The sequence below is a fragment of the Salvelinus namaycush genome, chromosome 27 (genome assembly GCF_016432855.1).
Source record: "Salvelinus namaycush isolate Seneca chromosome 27, SaNama_1.0, whole genome shotgun sequence".
NCBI lineage: Eukaryota > Metazoa > Chordata > Actinopteri > Salmoniformes > Salmonidae > Salvelinus > Salvelinus namaycush.
In genome coordinates this window covers 25,832,492-25,856,389 of record NC_052333.1, presented here as the reverse complement: position 1 = coordinate 25,856,389, position 23,898 = coordinate 25,832,492, and the positions used below count along the sequence as shown (strand labels likewise).

The 23,898-nt window shown below is 42.3% G+C and overlaps 1 protein-coding gene across 6 annotated transcripts in view; it reads left to right on the top strand.

Moving 5' to 3' along the window:
* LOC120022823 (tropomyosin alpha-3 chain-like) overlaps nt 1–20,433 on the top strand; it is a 33,878-nt gene extending 13,445 nt beyond the window's left edge. For 2 of the 6 annotated variants that reach the window (XM_038966830.1, XM_038966831.1), the window contains 6 exons: nt 1,027–1,144; nt 1,572–1,642; nt 3,105–3,180; nt 7,481–7,543; nt 8,334–8,403; nt 18,991–20,433. In XM_038966830.1, coding sequence (XP_038822758.1) covers nt 1,027–1,144; nt 1,572–1,642; nt 3,105–3,180; nt 7,481–7,543; nt 8,334–8,403; nt 18,991–19,073 — 481 coding nt within the window. In that variant the 3' untranslated portion in view covers nt 19,074–20,433. Of the gene's footprint in view, nt 1–1,026; nt 1,145–1,571; nt 1,643–3,104; nt 3,181–6,047; nt 6,124–7,480; nt 7,544–8,333; nt 8,404–8,607; nt 8,691–9,155; nt 10,043–18,990 lie in introns of those variants that run through there. The other 4 variants (XM_038966828.1, XM_038966829.1, XM_038966833.1 and 1 more) reach the window with 3 other exon arrangements.
* Nucleotides 20,434–23,898: the final 3,465 nt, after the last annotated feature.

The following is a 23,898-nucleotide window of genomic DNA, read 5'->3' as shown; positions in this document are numbered from 1 at the left end:
CTAACATAGCCTGGTCAACTGTTGGGAATGGCTTACGCAAGTGTCGTCTGCATTCATTTACAGACACTTGTGCATGTGTGAAATAGGACAAGAATAAGCACACACTAAATTATTTATTATTATAATAAAATGCCCTATGCTGCAATGGAAGCATAACTTTTTAACATTGGCTCTGTGAAGTAAGACAACATATTGAGAAAAGGGGTCTTGGCCTCGGTTGTTATGGTCTTAACCTTGTCAGTTTATCATCGTTGTTGGTCTGGAAGTGAAAGCACATAGCAACGATGGCACAGACAAAAGGGGAAACCCAGACACATCACAGGGGGGGCAAATCTGTTTAAAACTTGCCCCTGAAATATGGTGATAAGTCCAGTGGCGGGAAGTGGGACAATATGGAGCTACATGAAACTTGGCCGACAATTTTTTTCATTGAAATATCGTTTTCTGTACCCTAAACTAAAATACGTTACGAACAGATTGAAATACGTAAAAAAAATGTTAGGAGTGCAAGGGTGAATTGAGTTATTGCACACGTGCACTTCAGACTCTTCCCCAACAGAAATATGTGAATACTTGCTTAAACTCGCCAATAGGATTTCACTAGCTCTTGCTTGGCTCCTCCCACCTTGCTTGTTCTGCCCGTTGTGCTTGATTTGCTCCCATTGTAAATGACGCCGATGATAAATCTTAGGTTAGTTACCAGTATCTTTGACGATTGTGTGTTTGATTTCGCTATCTCTCCACATGAGTCATTATTGGCCCAGCCAATAATGTTAATTGATTGGATGTGTGTTTTCTTTGACGCACCGTTGAGTTTCTCCCTCCATTGTCCCTCCCAGACTGAAATGTAGTGTCACATGCTGCTGACAGTGTGAAATATTAACAGTGTGTGTTTAGTTTGACAAATATCCAAAGTCTAAAATCCAGTATTGGCGTATTACCACAAAATGGTAGGCTCTCACGTTAGGATAGGCCAAATGAATCCCTACACGATACAATACGTATGTGTGCCTGTGTTGGTTCCAGGGGCATGAAGGTGATTGAGAACCGAGCCCTGAAGGATGAGGAGAAGATGGAGCTACAGGAGATCCAGCTGAAAGAGGCCAAGCACATTGCTGAGGAGGCTGATCGCAAGTACGAGGAGGTGAGCATATCACACACGGCAGAGTTCTCAGAATGAACAGAACTGCCTGCTGTGCCTGAACTAGTCTTGGATAGTTGCGCAACATTTCTGGGAAAAGGTCATGTTAGGTAATACAATACGTGTGTTAAAATTGGTACGATCATGTACACACACGCCATGCTGCTTCAGTACTACCTCATAAGCACACACGGATACAATGAGGTAACGTCCTCATCGAGACACAGAAGTGGATGAGGTTATCACATACCTTTCCTCTCACGCAAGGCTGTAAGCTCACTAGTACAGTTTTGTTCTATGTACACAATTTATATCCAAAATGGGCGTCTCTCCCCACACATACATCACCTGTACACCATCTGCGCCAATCTTGCGAGCAATTGTTTCTGTCTGCAACTGGCACGAAATAGTCCTGTGTGTGTGTCTACAGGTGGCTCGTAAGCTGCTGATCATCGAGGGGGATCACGAGCGCACAGAGGAGAGGGCAGAGCTTGCTGAGGCGTGAGTTGCCACATGATTGAACTGCACAATAGTAACACACACACACACGCAGAACTACGCTGGTGGTACGTTAACACCTGTTCCACACGGCCAAAGATTATTCTGTCAAATGATTTAGATATACTGACGTTGTCCCTCTAAGGAATGTACACACACCTACTACACAGAATACTATTTAACATGTACTGCATTGTAGCACTGTTGTCCTAAACATACTGTTGTCACACAACTACTACTCATGCAGACATGCATTGTGAATTTTCACATAGATTATATTTGAACTATATTTAAACAATTCCCTGTCTACATCGTAATTATACCAGGCCAGAGTCAAATGCATTGTTAGAGGTTCAAGCGGAAAAGCTGGGCCACACAATGTCATGCAGTGCCATGCCAATTGGCCACATTGGCGCTATAACAAGTTATGGGAGATGCAAACATTTAAAGGTCACGCCCCTCACCCCGTTTGAGCTAGTGTGGGTAGCATCTCAAACATATTGACCAATAAACATTCAAGTGGGCTTGACCTGGCACATAAATGCATATATTGTAAAGCAGATGTGATTATTTGTATTGTAACAACTTGACACATGTTCATAACACTGTCAAGACTCAACATATGCAAGCACGTTCAAATCGGCCACACATATAACGGGAACATATTTATTGCTCTTGATCTGATGAAATTTGGCACATGCTCAGGGATTTGAGTCTAGCTAACCTGCCGAGAATGGTTATCTTTGGCCGCATGGCGGCACTGTTGGACTGGAAAAAAACATTCATGCAAGTTTATTGCCTTGTTTGAGCGAGAGTCTTGGAAAACATAGCGTTTTGAAGATGTGCGTCCATAGATGCTATATACCAAATTTGGTGCCAGCGATTCTGGAGAAGACATTTTGAACTAGTCAACATTATTACAAATTGTCCAAGATGCATCAAAAGCAGAGTGCATGATCTGTTTGATTTTGAGTTCTGATATTTGATAAGCATTGTAAGGAGTACAGATGTTGCAAATCGTATTGTGATCTGTCCAATTTGTCCTGATGATGGTGCTGTGGGGCCATAGCTTGAACCCTGCCATGGCAGCTTGAAGCTATATTAAAATAAAATTACTGCCTAGTTTGCACTTTTGGGACTTTTCCATTGGTTTCATTTTATCAGACCAACAAAATCAAACACAGCTCAAGTTTTTGAAAGCGTATGATCCGGTTCTGTGTTATACCTTTCCCACCGCCGGTATCATCCCAAACCGGCCCCATCCTCACTGTTCCCACAGCCATGAGAATAAACGAGAGTGTTTGCATAACAATGGTTCTGTATCCTAATGAAAAATTGATCTCCCTCTGTCTCTGTGCATGTTTCTGGGGGTCCGACCTAAATTCCACGCATGACCCCCCCACCCCCCATAATCCCCCGCTCCGCATGTTTATGCGTGATTCCGCCCCCCTCCCTGCACTAACAGCAAAGCCAGGGCCCTGGAGGAGGAGCTGAGGGGTTTCGACCAATCTTTGAAGTCCCTGCAGGCCTCTGAAGACCAGGTAGAGAGTGTGTTTGTGTGTGTCTGTGGTGTGAATATGTATGGTGCAAATGCCTAAACTTCAGTGTGGGTGGAAACACGCTTTGGTGGTAACTTCACTGCCTTATGTTTGAAAATACATTTTACCAAGACAAATATGATTATTCATGTTCTGAATCATTCAGTGGGGTCTTTCTCCAATAAGTCATATTTCTTAACCTAATACATCTGATAATAAGCACCAAGCTCTGTTGATATAGCTTGTATGTTTCTCATAACTTTTGAGGATTCTACATTTTGTGGTTGTCTTCAAAGTTGTTTCTGCAGGTCACAATAAGCAAAACTAGCATGACACGAGCTGAATTAAATGTACTAATCTTTGAAAATATAAAGCTTGGTATACACTCAGTGCTCCTTTGACATTTCAGAGATATGCTTGTTTTTTGTGAAATCTTCTAAAAAGAACAGGAATTTATGACTATGAAAAGCAAAAACTAAAATATAAAAATACTACATGTCATGTCTCACTCTATCGATCTTACCACTGTTTTTTTTTGTCCTGTGGATTTGAGAAGGATGACAAGCTCAATGGCAAAGGGAACCTGTCAGGTAGCCAGTAGGTTAATTCTTGCACAGAATCCAGCCTAGCTCACGCAATGCTATTTTCCTTATTTTTGTACTTGTTTTCCCCCCTCTGGCCTCTATTTAGTCACCCTAAATCTGGTCATCCTATAAGGGTAAAAACTCCAATAATTTATAATAGAGACCATTGGTTTTCTTAGAGGATTATTAACATATATTTACCCATTGGTCAAAATATAATTTTTTGATTGGACACCCTACTGTGTATGTGTGTTTGGTGAATATGCCTATTCTTCATTTTTACATTTACATTTAAGTCATTTAGCAGACGCTCTTATCCAGAGCGACTTACAAATTGGTGCATTCACCTTATGATATCCAGTGGAACAACCACTTTACAATAGTGCATCTAACTCTTTAAGGGGGGGGGGGGGGGTTAGAAGGATTACTTTATCCTATCCTAGGTATTCCTTGAAGAGGTGGGGTTTCAGGTGTCTCCGGAAGGTGGGGATTGACTCCGCTGACCTGGCGTCGTGAGGGAGTTTGTTCCACCATTGGGGTGCCAGAGCAGCGAACAGTTTTGACTGGGCTGAGCGGGAACTGTACTTCCTCAGAGGTAGGGAGGCAAGCAGGCCAGAGATGGATGAACGCAGTGCCCTTGTTTGGGTGTAGGGCCTGATCAGAGCCTGAAGGTACGGAGGTGCCGTTCCCCTCACAGCTCCGTAGGCAAGCACCATGGTCTTGTAGCGGATGCGAGCTTCAACTGGAAGCCAGTGGAGAGAGCGGAGGAGCGGGGTGACGTGGGAGAACTTGGGAAGGTTGAACACCAGACGGGCTGCGGCGTTCTGGATGAGTTGTAGGGGTTTAATGGCACAGGCAGGGAGCCCAGCCAACAGCGAGTTGCAGTAATCCAGACGGGAGATGACAAGTGCCTGGATTAGGACCTGCGCCGCTTCCTGTGTGAGGCAGGGTCGTACTCTGCGAATGTTGTAGAGCATGAACCTACAGGAACGGGTCACCGCCTTGATGTTGGTTGAGAACGACAGGGTGTTGTCCAGGATCACGCCAAGGTTCTTAGCACTCTGGGAGGAGAACACAATGGAGTTGTCAACCGTGATGGCGAGATCATGGAACGGGCAGTCCTTCCCCGGGAGGAAGAGCAGCTCCGTCTTGCCGAGGTTCAGCTTGAGGTGGTGATCCGTCATCCACACTGATATGTCTGCCAGACATGCAGAGATGCGATTCGCCACCTGGTTATCAGATGGGGGAAAGGAGAAGATTAATTGTGTGTCGTCTGCATAGCAATGATAGGAGAGACCATGTGAGGATATGACAGAGCCTTCATGGTGTGTAAGATGTATGAGTGTGTTCATGCTCAACTGACTAGATGTGCTTTAGTGTAATCTACCATTGGTAGAACATCAGGCTCGAGATTTATGGATAGTGTTGGAACTATTTATCTCAATAGCTGGACAGGGAAAGTGATTCGTGCGTGCGAGGAGGAGAAAGAAGTAATCAGACTCGTAGCCTCCGGACAAACAGGTGGTCTTCATTGGATGACTCCAGGACTTGCCAACTTCAACCTTGCCTTCTCTTTCCTTATTTTGTCAGTCTCTACCTTGCCTCCCTTTCCCTTCCCTACTCTTTTCTCAACCTGTTTGCATGAAATCCAGTGTGTATTAAGTGACATCCTACTGCTCTAAAGTCGATGAGAGAGTTCAGGGTCATGTTTAGTAGGATTGAAACTGGGTGAAATGGGAGATGCCATCTCGACTCATCCAGTAAGAAACACTTTAGTTTTCTGTTGCAAAACGTTTTGCTAAGGTGTGCCCTACTGAACACAACTCAGAATTGACTCATGAGAACTCGAGCATGCACTACTCACTTTTTTATGCCCTCATAAGGACCTCCAGCCTAAAGCATGCCATTCTAATGACCGCGAACATTACTCGTATAGCTCATCTTTCGCTAGGGATGTTGCTTAAACTGATTTCCTGTTGTGACATGTGGTCTTACTTTAATATGGAGATATGCTAGTGTCAAGGGTCTGTGGTTAGCCTCATGCCTTTTCTCTGTCATAAGGCGCTCATTCTTTGTGTTCCCTAACTACTGTATCTGTGCCACACCGCCAACTCTATTTCTGTCTTCTCTCGCAATCAATTATCTTAAACCATATTGCCAATGTTTTCACACTGCTGCTCTTTCCTTCCTTTTTACACTGCTCCACCCTCTGCCCTCGTCACCCTCTGTGCCATCTCTCCTTGTTCTCTTGAAACAAACTCAATGGCGACCTCCCCTCAAATCCAGTAAATGTGCTGAACTGGAGGAGGAGCTGAAAAACGTCACCAATAACCTTAAGTCCCTGGAGGCCCAGGCGGAGAAGGTGTGTGTTGGTATTTTACCTGGTTGTGAACCTCAGATTAAACCAGCATGTTACCTGTGTGTGGGCATGTTTTTTGTGACTGTAGAAGCGATTTTAGTAAGTAATGTGTTGACAAATGTCTTTGCACGTGTTGCAGTTGATATATAATACTGTATCTGTGTGAGCAGCATGTGCATTTGAGTGCAGCTGCTGTATTCACCCTACACAAGGTTCTGTATTGACTCTGCCTTGAACAACATTGGCAGTGTGTACTACTTATCCATATACCCCAGGCAGTTAACCTTGGGTTAATTGGTCTGTGTAGTTAATTGCCCTTTGGCATTTACCTCCATTCTAGGCTTGAATACCCCCTACCTCAAGACATCCGTTCTTGTCATCAGTGCCCTTTACAGCCTATGTTTGTCATTTCTAGAAAGGTCACACTTGCATGAGGCATAGAGTTAATTTAATCTCCATCTTTCTAATTGGACCAAAGGCCTGCATGGACAAACACACCCATACTAAGTTTAGGGCTTGGTCTAATATAACATATAGATCAAATGTAATGTTACTCTTATGTTGAAGAGGCAATGCGGCCATAATGAATTGTTCCTTTGCACCCCCTTTGTAATCGTTATCTTCCAATGACCCAGCAGTGGCATACAATTGAACACTTCTTCCAGGTCTGTGGTCATTAAGCACCAACCAGAAGAAAATACTGAAACAGGAGACTACCGGGACTTGTTTTTGGTTGCAAAACATTTGAAGAAGTGTTCCATTGTGTGACTTAATGAGCACAACCCAGGTTTATGATTGTTCCCTCTACGTTCTTGCATATGCAAGTCCAGCTGTGCTCAGAGCAGATGCACAGTAAACATCCCTACAAGTAAAGCTGTTTCAGTGGAATAAAGGTTAAATAAATAAGTGGTATTCTACTTCCATCTTTTATGGACTGGAGTGTTCTGGTATTCCTCTTATGTTTTACCAGTGGCCTGTCCTATGGGGAAAAATATTCAGAACTTTGGCAAAATAAATGTTTTCCATAGAAATGCTTCAATTTAATGTATTACGTGGGTTTTTTATTGCATTATCCATTTTATTTCGGTTTGCAGTCAGTGATTGGGCAATCGACACTGCAGTCCAACCGTGAATTGCAATCTCAGCATGCAAATCACACGCGCTATTGACTTCACAGGGGTTGTCCTTGATATTCGTCTAATTATTGAACTAAATTGGCATGCATTATAATGGCATGTTAAGAATCCTGTTGCAGCATCGATAAACTGGTCTTTGACATGAGATTGAGGTGATGTGTTTTATGTTTTTGTCAGTGTGCTCTACATGCACTTTAAACTGACAATCCTATCTTCTATTACAGTACTCCCAGAAGGAGGACAAGTATGAGGAAGAGATTAAGATCCTGACTGACAAGCTCAAAGAGGTAAGTGGATAACCTGTAGAGCAGGTATCATCACTAGATTCACACGCGGGCTGATATTCTGATTATTATTTTGGGAGTGAATGGTCAGGGGGGCGGAAACATTATTACAAATTGGTAATTGACCGCAAGAAGCCCAAAAGGATATAAATCCTGACTAAAACAATAATTTCAAACCTTGCGTATGTTTGTATACAATCACATACTGTATATCTCTATACGTGGGAATACTTTGGAACAGATTTCAAAAACAAAAATTGCTTGGCACTGATTTGCTGCGGTTTTTAATCTTATGTCCAGCATTAAAATAAAATCTTGACCCTCGGGTCACCAGTTGGGGAACCCTGACGTAGAGAATGGGGGGGGGGGGAGCCTCCTTAATTCGGTTGATATAATTGCACATGGTTGACACTTTCACAAGCAAAAATCAGGGAAGTCCATCTAAGTACATGCGTTGTCGGTCTATGACGTCCCCTTAAAGTATCTAGTGTGGCTTCTCATGGCGATGGGCGGGGGGGGAGAATTCATAATGTTCAATTCCTCAAGGAGATTTGTTTGATAGTAGTTAATGGATCGGAGGTGGGTATTTTTTGTTTCCGGTCTATTATTTGTCTGGATGTCTCGTTTGTAGTTTGTCTTGTGCATTGCATTTGTTTGGTCTAGTCACTTTTTTTTTTTTTTTTTTTTGAAAGTGATTTTAGTTTGGTTCGATTCCTTTTGTAGTCCCAAGTTAACATATTTAGTCTAGGTCGTCTAGTATCTTGATTGAATGCTTTGTTTTGACTTCTCTTAGGCTGAGACTCGTGCTGAGTTTGCTGAGAGGTCTGTGGCCAAGCTGGAAAAGACCATTGATGATCTGGAAGGTAGGATCCAGCCACTTTGCCTTAACTCCTGTATTTCCCACTGCACTGTCTACAGGAAAAGTCCTGTTCTGGCTTAATCATACTATTAGCATACATCATCACTTTCCCTTTGGCTGCTATTTCTTTCCCTCACTCTCCTTTCTTTATACACATCTTCCTATTCTTAAAAAAAATGTATCCCTTCACTCTTTGGCCTCTGAACAGATGAGCTATACGCACAGAAACTGAAGTATAAGGCCATTAGTGAGGAGTTGGACCACGCCCTCAATGACATGACTTCCATGTAAATACAGGCTTACTGTGTGTGTGTGTGTGGTTGTCGTGCAGGGACTGGGGGGTTTGACTGCAAATCTAATATTCTCCTAACACTGCACGGAAGTCAGGTGTCCAGGAAAAACATTAACACGTCACCTAACATCGCATATCATTTGTTCAAATTTTTTAAAGCGCTGGCAGACCGTGACAAACTACGTCATGCAAAAAGCAAAACTTGAGTAATGCTACAAAACCTGTCAACCAAGACTGTATTTATACAAAAATATTTTTGGGGGGACCTAATAAGTGTGGTGTGACATTAAAGGGTGGTTCATGAAGTCTAATAGCCGAATAACTGAATGCTTGCAATTTTGCCTATCAACAATACACTAAACGTCTACAAGAAAATACTTTGTGATACCCAATGGCTACTAATCGTAACAATGTAATGATTCTCAGAATCTGTAGTGACGGTTTCTCAACCCCTCTGTTTTCAGATAAATGTCGGGAAGCTCACTCCTGTTGTGGTTTCAAGAATTTTCTCAGTCCTTCTGAACATCCATCTCGGCTGTGCAGTTCTCGCTCTCCCTCCTGTCAATATTCACTCATTCCTTACTTGGTTAAATCTGTTCCCTTTTTGTACTGTTCACTCTATTGTCCTGTTTCTTTTGCCCCACTGACTCTCATTACTCATTGTGACCCTCATCTTTCCCTCCCTCCATCCCCTCACCTCTTTCCCTCTCCTTTTGGGCAACAGTCATTGTATCTTTGGGTCACTGTATGCACTGCGCTCAAGCCTGTAGTTGTTGTATTGCTATTTCCTCTTTTCTCCATCTTGCCTTCACCCTGTTCTCTACTTTGTCTACACTCTGTACATGTGATTCTCTATAAACATTTAACAAAGGGAGGAGGAAAAACCTGTCCACGACTACTTTCTTTATTCTCTCTTGGCCTGTGCTAGCTAGGGTAGCTTCAAAGTGACAACAAACACAATTGTTTCTGGTTCTCTTACCATGTGCACATAGTTTTTCCACAAGTAGTCTTGGTAGAAATTGTACATTTTATTTGATTTAATGAGCAGAGGTGATGGTGCCTCCACGTTGGGGTTTAGCATCATGCTAGCACTAGAATTGAGACCATGTTTAAGGGAAAAGCAGAAGGCTTCATTGAAGATGTGCCATCTGTATTTTGGTCATTTACTCATCTAGTGCCACTCGCAACAAGTTCATTCAAACGAGGTCAAGTAATGGGTAGGTTTTGTTCACATGTACAACGAGATGTGTCACAATGGTGCACTTCAGCAATTTACAATACAGAGCTCATTAGCATTGCAGCTTATGGGAGATTAGTGTGATTAGAGTCATTAATAAAGTTATTTCAATGTGAATATTGTCCCTTTTAGTGTCTGTTTTAGAGTGCCCCCCCCAGTTTTCTGAATTCATTGTTGGACATAAGACTGCAAAAACACCAGGAAATCAGCTGCAAATGATTTTAATTTTGGAAATATGTTCCCAACTATTCCCACACAGAGACGTGATCATAAACAACAAATGTATAATTCATTGGATTTTTATAGCACTTTTCTACCAACTGAGGTACTTTACATAGTAAGGGGAAATGTGTAGCACCCACCAGTGTTGCATGGCAAGGTTTTTGTGCTCAACACACATAAGCTATCAGGTGGAGAGGTGAGGAGTGATGTTAGCCAATTAGGAATGAGGGGGATGATTAGGTGGTCTTGATGGAATTTTGCCAGGTTGGAAATGTAGCCGTGACACCGGGGTGAACACACTACTCTTACAATGAGTACCGGGGGGGGGTTTAATGTCCCATCCAAAAGACAGCACCCTATGCAGGCCAATGTACCCAAATATATATATAATCAAGGTTTGAAATGATTGTTTTAGTTACATGAACTCAGCAAAAAAAGAAACAGCCCATTTTCAGGACCCTGTCTTTCAAAGACAATTTGGAAAAATCCAAATAACTTCACAGATCTTCATTGTAAAGAGTTTAACCACTGTTTCCCATGCTTGTTCAATGAACATGCACCTGTGGAGCTGTCGTTAAGACACTAACAGCGTACAGACGGTAGGCAATGAAGGTCACAGTTATAAACTTAGGACACTAAAGAGGCCTTTCTATTGACTTTATAAAACACCAAAATAAAGATGCCCATGGTCCCTGCTCATCTGCGTGAATGCGCCTTAGGCATGCTGCAAGAAGGCATGAGGACTGCAGATGTGGCCAGGGCAATAAATTGCAATATCCATACTGTGAGACGCCTAAGACGGCGCTACAGGGAGACAGGACTAACAGCTGATCGTCCTCGCAGTGGCAGACCACGTGTAAAATCTGCACAGGATCGGTACATCTGAACATCACACCTGCGGGACAGGTACAGGATGGCAACAACTGCCTGAGTTACACCAGGAATGCACAATCCCTCCAGTGCTCAGACCGTCTGCAATAGGCTGGGAGAGGCTGGACTGAGGGCTTGTAGGCCTGTTGTAAGGCAGGTCCTCACCGGACATCCCCGCAACAGCGTCACCTACGGGCACAAACCCACCGTCGTTGGACCAGACAGGACTGGCAAAAAGGGCTCTTCACTGACGTGTTTTGGTTGGTTTTGTCTCACCAGGGGTGATGGTCGGATTCGCATTTATCGTCGAATGAATGAGCGTTACACCGAGGCCTGTACTCTGGAGCGGGATCGATTTGGAGGTGGAGGGTCCGTCATGGTCTGGGGCGGTGTGTCACAGCATCATCGGACTGCGCTTGTTGTCATTGCAGGCAATCTCAACGCTGTGCGTTACAGGGAAGACATCCTCCTACCTCATGTGGTACACTTCCTGCAGGCTCATCCTGACATGACCCTGCAGCATAACAATGCCACCTGCCATACTGATCGTTCTGTGCGTGATTTCCTGCAAGACATGAATGTCAGTGTTCTGCCATGGCCAGCGAAGAGCCCGGATCTCAATCCCGTTGAGCACATCTGGGATCTGTTGGATCGGAGGGTGAGGGCTAGGGCCATTCCCCCCAGAAATGTCCGAGAACTTGTAAGTGCCTTGGTGGAAGAGTGGGGTAACATCTCACAGCAAGAACTGGCAAATCTGGTGCAGTCCATGAGGAGGAGATGCACTGCAGTACTAAATGCATCTGTTGGCCGCACCAGATACTGACTTACTTTTGATTGAACCCCCCCCCCCCCCTTTGTTCAGACATATTATTTAATTTCTGTTAGTTACATGTCTGTGGAACTTGTTCAGTTTGTCTGTTGTTGAATCTTATGGTCATACAAATATTTACATGTTAAGTTTGCTGAAAGTAAATGCAGTTGACAGTGAGGACGTTTCTTTTTTTTGCTGAGTTTATTTCCATGGCGGATTCAGGGCCGCAATTTATGGAAGATGCCAAAACTTGAGAGATTGCGAAGTCAAAAATAGGCTAGTTTCCATCTGTGGCAAAGTGTTCTCTAAAACAATGCTGTCCCGCAGGTGTGATGTTCGGATGTACCGCTCCTGTGCTGGTGTTACACGTGGTCTGGCACTGTGACGACGATCAGCTGTCCGTCCTGTAGCGCGGTCTTAGGCGTCTCACAGTATGGACATTGTTTTTATTGCCCTGGCCACATCTGCAGTCATGTCTCCTTGCAGCATGCCTAAGGCATGTTCACGCAGATGAGCAGGGACCCTGGGCATCTTTATCTTGGTGTTTTTCAGAGTCAGTAAAAAGGCCTCTTTAGTGTCCTAAGTTTTAATAACTGTGGCCTTAATTGCGTACCGTCTGTTAGCTGTTAGTGTTTTAATGACCGTTCCACAGGTGCATGTTCATTAATTGTTTATGGTTAGTTGAACAAGCATGGGCAACAGTGTTTAAACCCTTTTACAATGAGTTGGTTGTTTTTATGAATTTTCTTTAAAAGACAGTGTCCTGAAAAAGGGACGTTTCTTTTTTTGCTGAGTTTAGTTGCAAAGAGTGTGACGAGGATCTGGTAATATGGCTGACTATTAAAAGATGGCTTATCTGTTTTTCTACTTTGTACTGGACACCGTGCAACCTTTTGGTAGGTAGGCTGCAGCCAGGCTTCAGCTGCAATACAGCAAAGTCAAGCAAGGTAGTTGTCACTGGGGAAGTGAAATGATAGGATTCAATGACTTTGCTGACAATCATTCACGCCGCAAATGACCTGTAACGATGTTCCTAGAATTTTATTTAGCTGCTGCCTTTTCATTATCTGGATAGACACTTGTGGTTTCTTGCTAACGTTACACCAATTAAAGCAGTGGAGCGTGTAGTGAAGTATAACTTGTGGTCAAAACCAAACTTGGAGTGACTGGGGGAGCGGTTTGGCAAAATGCTATCTTGTCACGCAATTGTACCATTTTTATAAAATGGTCATATCTATTTTGTTTTTATACCGACTAGCTCAAATAAGTGAACATTGACAAATTATCCATTGGATTATGATAATTTTCTGGTAAAAATGTAAGTTTGCGTATTTGAATTTGCTCAGGTGGACAATGCTCATCTCAGTCGCGAAAAGGAGTAATTTTCCAGCCATTTCTGGTTTTCAATTAACAATGGCATGCTGGCATGTGGTAATGTTCTAGGCTGAACATATTTACAGTGCCGTGAAGTATTTGCTCCGTTCTGATTTTCTCTATTTTTGATATGGAATTTTAGCAGATCTACAAGCAAAACCTAATATTAGATGAAGAACCTGAGTTTACAAATAACAAGTTCATTAACAATGTTATGCAACACCCAATTTTCCTGTGTAAAAAAGTAATTGCCCCCTTAAACTTCAACTGATTGGTCTAATTGTAGACTTTGCACCGCTGCTGTATCAGCAATGTAAAATTAGGTTTGCCTCAATTGGTATACATCCTTTTTTGACAATTTAAAAACATTCACTAAGTTTCATAGTATGAGAATGTAATAGAAATAACAGTAGGCTACATCAATACTATAGCAGTGGGCCTACCTGTATGAAAAACCACTATATAAACGAAACTGTAGACTTGCTAAATCATAATTGCTTTTTAGAAACTATTACACATTCAAACCAGATGAACGGAAAGGCAGTTGCAGATGATCTGCCTTGTATTATCTTTTGAGGCAGAAGATGCTTCTCAAAGTTGAGAAGCACACTGCTGTAAGACACCAGCAAATCCCAATACAGATATTTTTAGTCAGATACTGTATATAATGACACGATTATCTTGTCTCCGCTCCAACAATGGGAGTGGTTGTCCCAAAGGCCCTGCAAAGTACAGTCAGCTAGCCAACTACTTTTAATTGTGATTAATGAACAAGGTTAATGTATTTACTGCAGGTTGCAGAAATTCTACTTTTGATGTAATGAGAAATATGGGTGTCATATAGGCCAAAAGTCAATACATTTCTGTCAGGAGAGACTGCATGCTGCTTATTCTGCTTCCACGCTAACATCTATTTACGTCTCTGGTATAGCAGGTAAAATTACGGCGTTCACATCCTGTTCACGGTTTGCGCATGCGTAATCCCGGTGTAGCTCCTCTATAACCCCCCTGAAAAATCGTATTTATGATTAGTAGCCTACTGAGGCATGGAATGCAGTAGTTCAAAAATGTCAACCATGTCCTTTGTGTATAACATGAAGTTTTGTAGGCTACACCAGACAAGGGCGATCGTCGCTGATCAAGGGGGAAGCTTCAGCGGAGCACTGAGCAGCAGCTACATAAAATTGAATTATGTAGATTTAAAAAACTTTAATCAAATTTGTATTGTATTTTAAGTGAATTTACTTCAACTTAAGGATGTAGTGGTTGAAGAAAAAAACATTACTCCAGGAGACTGCTCTCTCCACTTTTCTCAGGGATTCTATTGTAGGACGTGTTCGACTGGGCACAACATTGTGAAATATTTATATCGAAACTATGTAGAACAAACATGCCTCCGAATAGGGGTCAGCTCTGTCTTTTTGTCTTTCTGCAACGTTCCACAACGTTTGCTTTAAGAGCCAAACACACCCTACACAAACAGAGCGACTGAGCGTCGTATGCTGTCCTTTCCAAAATTGTAGACATAGGGACTTGACTCAACCGTTGGTGACTTACATTTGGACTCGAGCACAGGGGATTTTGGACTCGATTCAGACCGAAGGTTTAGTGACTAATTCACTGGGCCGCTTGTCAGAGGAAGAAGTGATCATCTTTGTTGTGAGTGGCAGGGGGAGGGGCTTGGTGTGTGTAAATGGGAAGGCGCACACCACTGAAGCAGCGAGGGAAACAAGGCCATAAAGACACTAGAATAAGTGTACATAAACACTAATAAAACATGTGTATAGTTAATTTTTGTGATACAGGCATTTGGGGTATCGTGCTGAAACATACATAAATATTGCCCAGTCCTAGTATTCCTCCAGATAGTGACCACTTAATGTATTAGGCCTTGTCTCAGTCCCTAGTGCAGAGTTTCCCAAACTCTGTCCTGGGGACCCCAGGTGGTGCATGTTTTGGTTGTTGCCTTAGCACTACACAGCTGAATCAAAGCTTGATGCAGTGTTCATTTCTGTCTACAAAAATAGTGACTCAAATATTCGTCAAACACCTATTTTTCACTTGCAATTGACGAGACTAACTGTCTAAATAGACCAAGAATCCTTTAATTTCAGTTGACTAAACCAATACAAGACAAAATTCTCTGACTAAAACATAGTGGACTGGATTGAGAGCTTTTCAAATATTAGCTGCACAGATGCACAGCGCAATTCTGTTCAGCAGTGGGAAGGACGAGTCATACACATTGTGCAGGCGACTCGCTTGCTTCACCTTAGCTAACCAGTCACCACTAGCCTTCTAGTTAGCGATCATTTGCCTGGATATGAAACACTGCTTTACAAAATTAAAAACAATGGCAGCATTGAGTTTAATAGTAAAACAGTCTATTTTTCTCTCCCTTGAATAGGCTGTAGAAAAGTAGGCGGTCTTTTAAATTTGTAGTCTTGTTCAACCCGCCCACTTTTCCCACTGCATTTCATATACAGGTTCTGTAGCCAAGTCTCCCTCTTTTCCTACGAGAATACGGCTTGATTCTATTTCGAAAGGCTTGACCCGTTATACTGGTGCAATGTTTTTCTTTCTATTGTGCAGGCCACATTCATAACAATGTTGCATTCATAAAAGGCATATCGTGGCCTGCTCTAGAACTAGGCTACTTCCGTACCGAACCGTTAAACATTTGACTACACCTTGTTCAGTGAGATTACCTCATTAGCTAGCTATACCTAACGCCCTGGGGCGCGTTCAGCAGGACAGAACGTTCAGATAGAAATATGCTATGTAGAACAAACATGCCTCTCTGGCATGTTGAATAAGGAATAATGTTGGCGCTCTTCATGGAATTTCTATCTGCAAAGTATAAGAACGTTTTTCAACAGAGCGTGGCCCTGGTAACATTACCAGTAGCCTATATGGAAACATTACGTTGACACAAAGGAGAAGGGATAGCAAACAATTGGACTAAATTCCTCTTGCCAGTACGCTATAGGCCGGGGCTCTCCAACCCTGTTCCTGGAGAGCTACACTCTTGTAGGTTTCACTCCAACTCAAGTTGTAACTAACCTTATTCAGCTTATCAACCAGCTAATTCTTAGAATCAGGTGCGCTAGATAACGTACAGGACTGTAGCTCTCCAGGAACAGGGTTGGAGAGTCCTGCTATAGGCTGACTGGGTAAATCACTTTATTTTGAGTTAATATGGAACCAGTCACTCAGTCTTGAGCACTTGGACCAGGACTCGTGCCCTGGGCAAAATAGTCATTACCCCTCGTTCTACTTTTGGAAATCAATGTGGCTGCGGCGTCTGTAGAACGTTGATAACAATGGCAATGACGCAACAGATACTACTTTGAGGCACCATCTGGCGATTGTGCCGCTCTCCCCCCTGTCTGTTTTGTATGTAATGTGCAGTATCTATGTAGGCTCAATTAGGAATTTACATGGCCAGATAATTTAATATAATATTCTTATGTTTGTATTCTCTTCCCAACAGCATAAATGACAATGTTATGCAGCAAAAATGTGGTAGGACAAGGCTGTGTGTAATTTGTTTACTATAGGTTAATGAGTCAATACAAATTGTGACTAAAATGAAAGGGCATTTAGTTAAACAGTGGGCCATTTTAGAAATCATTTTTATAACTAGACTAAATCATTATTCAAATTACAAATGTGACTAAGACTAGACAACCCCCCCCCCCCCCCCCCCCCCCCCAAAAAAAAGAGTGCAAAAATGAACACTAGCTTGATGATTAGTCGATTATTTAAATAATCTGTATAGTGCTAGGGCAAAAGACTAAACGTGCACCACTTGGTGTCCAAAGGACAGTTTGGGGAAACGCTGCCCTAGTGGCTAACTCAGTAAGTCTGCCCTCCTGTGGCCATCTTTTCATCTTCCAACTACTCCATCCTCAGGTAAATATGACCTTTTCTGCACTCTTTGCTTATTTGGTATTTTATTTAGTAGTATTATTCTGTTAACTATGCTCCAGTACTTTGCCATCTCACATCCACTTGACTGTCTACACTTTATAGCAGTGTTGCTCAATATGTATCCTGGGGACCCACTGTGAATGCTGTGTTTTTGAGACTTCTTACATGCTGACCACACCTCTTGCGTTGTGTGCGCAGGCGTTGAATAACATGCATGTGTACATTTATTTTGCAATCATTGCACCCACACCGCTTGCGCGCGCCAATGAGCGTCTGCGTTGCCAGGTGCTAAAATAGAAGTTGTTTCTATTTGTGGCGCAGTCCTGCCTCTCCCATCTCATTGGATTTTAGAAGCAGACACCCACGTGCCATCTCCTCATTGGTTTTACCCATGTGGGTGATTGAAACACGAACCGAGGTCGGTCGTCCTCATGGTAATACTATTAGATGCCAATTGCCGTATAAGTCCAAAGAAAAAGTCTGAAAAGAGGAGAGATGACTAGAAACAATTCGGTTGACCGGTTTATGTGTGGATTAATTGTCAGAGTAGAGGACCTAAAATAACTAAACGTTTACATCCCAGGACAAATTAGCTAGCAACTGCAAGCTAGCTAGCAAAATTGCCACAAATGTTTAATGCTTTTCGACCTGTCCCAAACTAATATAATTGGTTGAGTTTGTTTTGATATTTCAACCTGCGTGTCGTGATCGCGTTTGATGTGGGGGGACAAAATCAATTTGCGCACACCCGCGACCGGCTCAGGTACGGTGTTGGGCTGTGTTTACACATGCAGCCCAAATTCTGATATTTTTAGAACTAATTGGTATTTTTCAGATCAGCTTTGAAAAATATTTGATGTGTAAAGATGTGATATGTCAAAAGACCAATTAGTGGAAAAAATACCAGTTGGGCTGTTTGAATAAACACAGCCTTCGTCTATCTGCTTGGTACATGAAAGCAAGTTAAGTCACTGAAGAGGGTTGCAAAGCTACTGGTAATTTACCAAAGTTACTGTTATCTAAAGTAAATTTGCCAATAATTACAACCTATGGTAATTTTGGAAGTATATGCTTGACCATTTTATTTTTTTCAAATACTCTTTTATATAGTATTCCTTTTATCTGTCTGTTGTCCATTTTAGTTTCGTGTGAATAGACCATATGGTTCAAGATAATGGCCTAATTAATCAAAAATATTATTATTTCAATTAACTCTAACTCTTCGAACTATAAAAAAGTCAACTGCCAGCAGTTTGGCATCAACATTTACAACATGCTGAAACCCTCATATTTAACATAAATGGTGTTCACTTAGTTGATGGTTTAAATTTAGGATAATGTTGTACAGCTTCATCATTCTGTTTTGTATTTAAATTGATTATTTTATATGTGAAAAGGCCAGAGGCCCAGAGAATTAGACAACTGCGATAATCTGAAGTACTCAAAGGCAACTAGATATCATCTGATATCCCCCCCAAAAACAGGAAAGTTACCAATTTACTGGTTAACTTTGAAAGTTTCCAGTAATATACTGTCCCTTTGCAACCCTACCTCTGAAGATTTCCCATTTTTAGACATGTCCAGTTATATTGTTTTAGGGTAAAACTACTCAACCTCAGTCATATTGGGCTACGTCATAATCACAATAAGAAACCATCAGGACGGTTAGCAAACTGGCTTAATTATTGGGGGTAAAGCCAGTTATAAGCTCTCAACGGCTGGTTATGGCAGTGTTCTTTAGCCCTTATGACAGAGACCTCCATTAAAATGGAACCTAGGGATGTTTGGCGTGTTCTCCTGTTAATCCAGATGAAGTGTAAATATGAACCTTTCTCTCTCTCTCCCTCTCCAGAGAGACTGGCCAATGCCAAGGAGGAGAACCTCAAGATCCATGCCACCCTGGACCAGACTTTGCAGGACCTCAACAGCTTCTAAGAACCCCCAGATGGACTCCCAAAAACCATCTTCCTCCACTTATCCCTTTGCCGACCTTTGCTTTCCGCCTCTCTCTCGTTCAGTCTCTCATTTCTCCCTGCTCTGCTGTAGTGGAGGGTAGGAAAAATCCCCACTGGAGGGTGCCAAAACAACTATTTACAATGACACCTTTATTCTCAACAGCATTGATTGTTCTTGTTAAACTTTAGGTGTTCTCCAATGTGACATCTTGCGGAAGCTCTTGCCTTTATCCATTGGAATGGTGTTTAATAGGGGAACTCTGTCGTACTTGTGTGGTCTATTATTCTATCTTCTCCTTGCTTGTGTGGTCGATTATTCTAACTTCTCCTTGTTTGAATGGGGCTAGCATGACTGCCTTTAAGGATTTATTGCCAAGTAAACAAGAACATGGTTAGGCCACTCATCCATTATAGCCCATTAGAAAAAGGGGGAAACTGAGCATTTTTTTTTTTTTACCAGCCATTTACTACATGATACTATTTACTCCTGTCCTGCTGTTGTATACTCTGGCCTGGTTCTATTTTGTTTGCTAGCACCTTCCCCTAACTCCTAAACCCTGAATGTTCACACATCTGAAAGGGGTAAACAAGATGGAGTAAGCTCCACTTGGCCTATCAGAGGGATGGGTCATTTCCACATAGCTTAGGCCTATGCAGTCCTTTCTGACTAGTTAACACCAAAAAGGGTTAGTGGATAGGGTACAGAATGTAACTGGCTTTCTGTCCTCCTATATCGCTCCTTTTGCCTACTTTACACCAATACGGTTTGGGACCAAAACCACATTGGGTGGTGGTTTTCCTATTCCTTAGGTATTTGTTTGTGTGCCTGATATTTTGTTTTATCCCACTTATAGCCACTATCACAAGACAATGCTGCACTTGTATGACTTTAATTATTTGGCTGCGTTTACATAGGCAGCCCAATTCTGTTTTTTCACTAATTGGTCTTTTGACCAATCATAGCAGATCTTTTCATATTAGCTCTTTTCTAAGCTGATCTGATTGGTCAAAATACAAATTAGTGTGAAAAATATTAGATTTGGCCTGCCTGTATTAACATAGCCTTTTAAGTTTGACAGGTTTATGGTGAAGTACTTGGGTTAAAAAAATCAATGGCTATCACCTTGCCAGTACCATGCCAATTATAGAAAATGGGTGGGGGATCTGATCAGTGTGATGCGAAACTATACATTTTTAGTAGGGGATTAAACTAAAACACCAAAAATTAACTCAATGTTTTAACTGGAAACTCACTGTGTATAACCACTTTGTTTGTCTTGTTCCATTGTAATGACTTTTTGATGTTGAATAAAGACCATGATTTTTACTGCCATACAAAACTATCGTCTAACTAGAAGTTAGTTTCTCCTCTAGAGTGCAATTCGTTGCTGTGTAGACTTTTTGATTGCATTGACCCATCCCTGGTTTGAGTGCCAGACAACTTTTGATTTGTTTAATAGACCATTTAATATAACTCATACCAAGAGATGCATACATACATAACAATTAACACAAGTAAAATGTTTCTTTCATGTTACACACAACTAATCACTATCATACAGTAATGTTAAGCTAACTTAGAGGAATAGTCATCTTCAGTGATTATTTTCAAAACTAATGGTTTTAGTCGTTCTTGATGAGCTACATGTCTTTATACTGTATATCATGTTGGTTTTCAGCCATTATGAATTAAATCTGTTGACTGACATTTCTATGTTCAGACCTTACTATGCTATTGAGTTGAGGGATTGTATGAATGTCTGTCTTTATGTCATGTGCCATTGTGTCATGTTTTGGTACCACTACCTGTATGTGTCCACTCAGTTCATGTCGAGGGTGTGCCTTGCATGTGTTTGTGTGGGACCGCTTCGTCCTGGCTCTGAATGTTTCTTCCTTGCTGTAACGAGGCACGTCGTTGTCAGTTTTCAAAGGAAGCCTCAGCTGGCGTCGCCTATATAGGCATGGCAGCTTATGATTGGCACGCATCATTACAATGACGTTGCACAAGTCTGGCTTCTTAATGACTTACCAGTCGGGGCGATCCAATGGCTGGGCATCACTTGGGGGCAGAACCGAAGGACATCAGTCAAGTGACTGGTTCTAGGCACTTTACCATGAATCCTAACTTGAGATCGTAGGTGCATATGTACAGTACCAGTCAAAAGTTTGGACACACCTCGTTCAAGGGTAGTTCTTCATTTTCTCCATTGTAAAATAAAGACATCACTGAAATAACGCATGGAATCCAGTAGTAACCAAAAAAGTGTTGAAATCGATATTTTATATTCAAAGAAGCCAACCTTTGCTTTTACGATAGCTTTACACTTTGGCATTTTCTCAACCAGCTTCACCTGGAATGCTTTTCCAACAGTCTTGAAGGTGTTCTCACATATGCTGAGCACTTGTTGCCAGCTTTTCCTTTACTCTGCGGTCCAACTCATCCCAAACCATCAATTGGGTTGAGGTTGGGTGATTGTGGAGGCCAGGTCATCTGAAACAGCACTCCATCACTCTCCTTGGTCAAATAGCCCTTACACAGCCTGGAGGTCTGTTTTGGGTCATTGTCCTGTTGAAAAACAAATGATTGTCCCACTAAGCGCAAACCAGATGGGATGATGTATCGCTGCAGAATGCTGTGATAGCCATGCTGGTTAAGTGTGCCTTGAATTCTAAATAAATCTCTGACAGTGTCACCAGCAAAGCACTATCACACCACCTCCATGCTTCACTCTGTGTCTCACAAAGACACGGCGGTTGGAACCAAAAATCTCAAGTTTGGACTCATCAGACCAAAGGACAGATTTCCACCGGTCTAATGTCCATAGTGTGACAATCGTGGATTACAAGAAGAAAACCAGCCCCATCGCAGACATCGACGTCTTGCTCACAAATTCAATTTCTTTGAGGACAGTACAGTGCTACCGATATGGCCCACTACCAAATACTGTGGAATCTCTTCCGTGACCGACGTGAGTAAAACATTTAAACATGTTAACCCTCGCAGGGCTGCCGGCACAGACGGCATCCCTAGCCGCGTCCTTAGAGAATGCGCAGACCAGCTGGTTGGTGTGTGTACAGACATTAAATCAATCCCTATCCCAGTCTGCTGTCTACACTTTTCAAGATGGCCACCATTGTTCCTGTTTCCAAGAAAGCAAAGGTTATTTTATTTGAAGGTAACGGAATTAAATTATCTCCCCGTAGCACTCACTTTTGTCATCATGAAGTGCTTTGAGAGACTAGTCAAGGATCATGTCACCTCCACCCTAACTGTTAATTTGCTTACCACCCCAATAGGTCCACAGACGATGCAATCGCCATCACACTGCCCTATCCCATCTGGACAAGAGGAATACCTATGTAAGAGTGCTGTTCATTGACTACAGCTCAGCATTCAACATCATAGTGCCCTCCAAACTCATTAAGCTTGAGACCCTGGGTCTCGACCCCGCCCTGTGCAACTTGGTCTTGGACTTCCTGACGGGCCACCTCCAGGTGGTGAAGGTAGGAAACACCCACAAGGGTGCGTTCTCAGACCTCTCCTGTACTCCCTGTTCACCCATGACTGCGTGGCCATGCACGCCTCTAACTCAATCAAGTTTGCAGACGACACTACAGTGGTAGGCTTGATTACCAACAACGGCGAGACTACAGGGAGGAGGTGAGGGCCCTCGGAGTGTGGTGTCAGGAAAATAACCTCTCAATGTCAGCAAAACAAAAGAGATGATTGTGAACTTCAGGAAACAGCAAAGGGAGCACCCCCCTATCCATATCGACGGGACAGCAGGTGGAAAGTTTTAAGTTCCTCGGTGTACATACATTTGAAGTCACACTTTAATAAATGGATCACTAGTCACTTTTTAAACAATGCCACTCTAAATAATGCCACTTTAAATAATCTTTACAAACAGTTGAAGTCAGAAGTTTACATACACTTAAGTTGGAGTCATTAAAACTCATTTATCAACCACTCCACAAATTTCTTGTTAACAAACTATAGTTTTGACAAGTCGGTTAGGACATCTACTTTGTGCATGACACAAGTACTTTTTCCAACAATTATTTACAGACAGATTATTTCACTTAAAATTCACTGTATCACAATTCCAGTGGGTCACAAGTTTACATACACTAGTTGACTGTGCCTTTAAACAGCTTCTGATAGGTTAATTAACATCATTTGAGTCAATTGGAGGTGTACCTGTGGATGTATTTCAAGGCCTACCTTCAAACTCAGTGCCTCTTTGCTTGACATCATGGGAAAATCTAAAGAAATCAGCCAAGACCTCAGAAGAGAAATTGTAGACCTTCACAAGTCTAGTTCATCCTTGGGAGCAATTTCCAAACGCCTGAAGGTACCACGTTCATCTGTCCAAACAATAGTACGCAAGTATAAACACCATGGGACTACGCAGCCGTCATACCGCTCAGGAAGGAGACGCGTTCTGTCTCCTAGAGATGAACGTACTTTGGTGCGAAAAGTGCAAATCAATCCCAGAACAACAGCAAAGGACCTTGTGAAGATGCTGGAGGAAACAGGTACAAAAGGATCTATATCCACAGTAAAACGAGTCCTATATAGACATAACCTGAAAGGCCGCTCAGCAAGGAAGAAGTCACTGCTCCAGAACCGCCATCAAAAAGCCAGACTACGGTTTGCAACTGCACATGGGGACAAAGATTGTACAATTTGGAGAAATGTCCTCTGGTCTGATGAAACAAAAATAGAACTGTTTGGCCATAATGACCATCGTTATGTTTGGAGGAAAAGGGGGGAGGCTTGCGAGCCGAAGAACACCATCCCA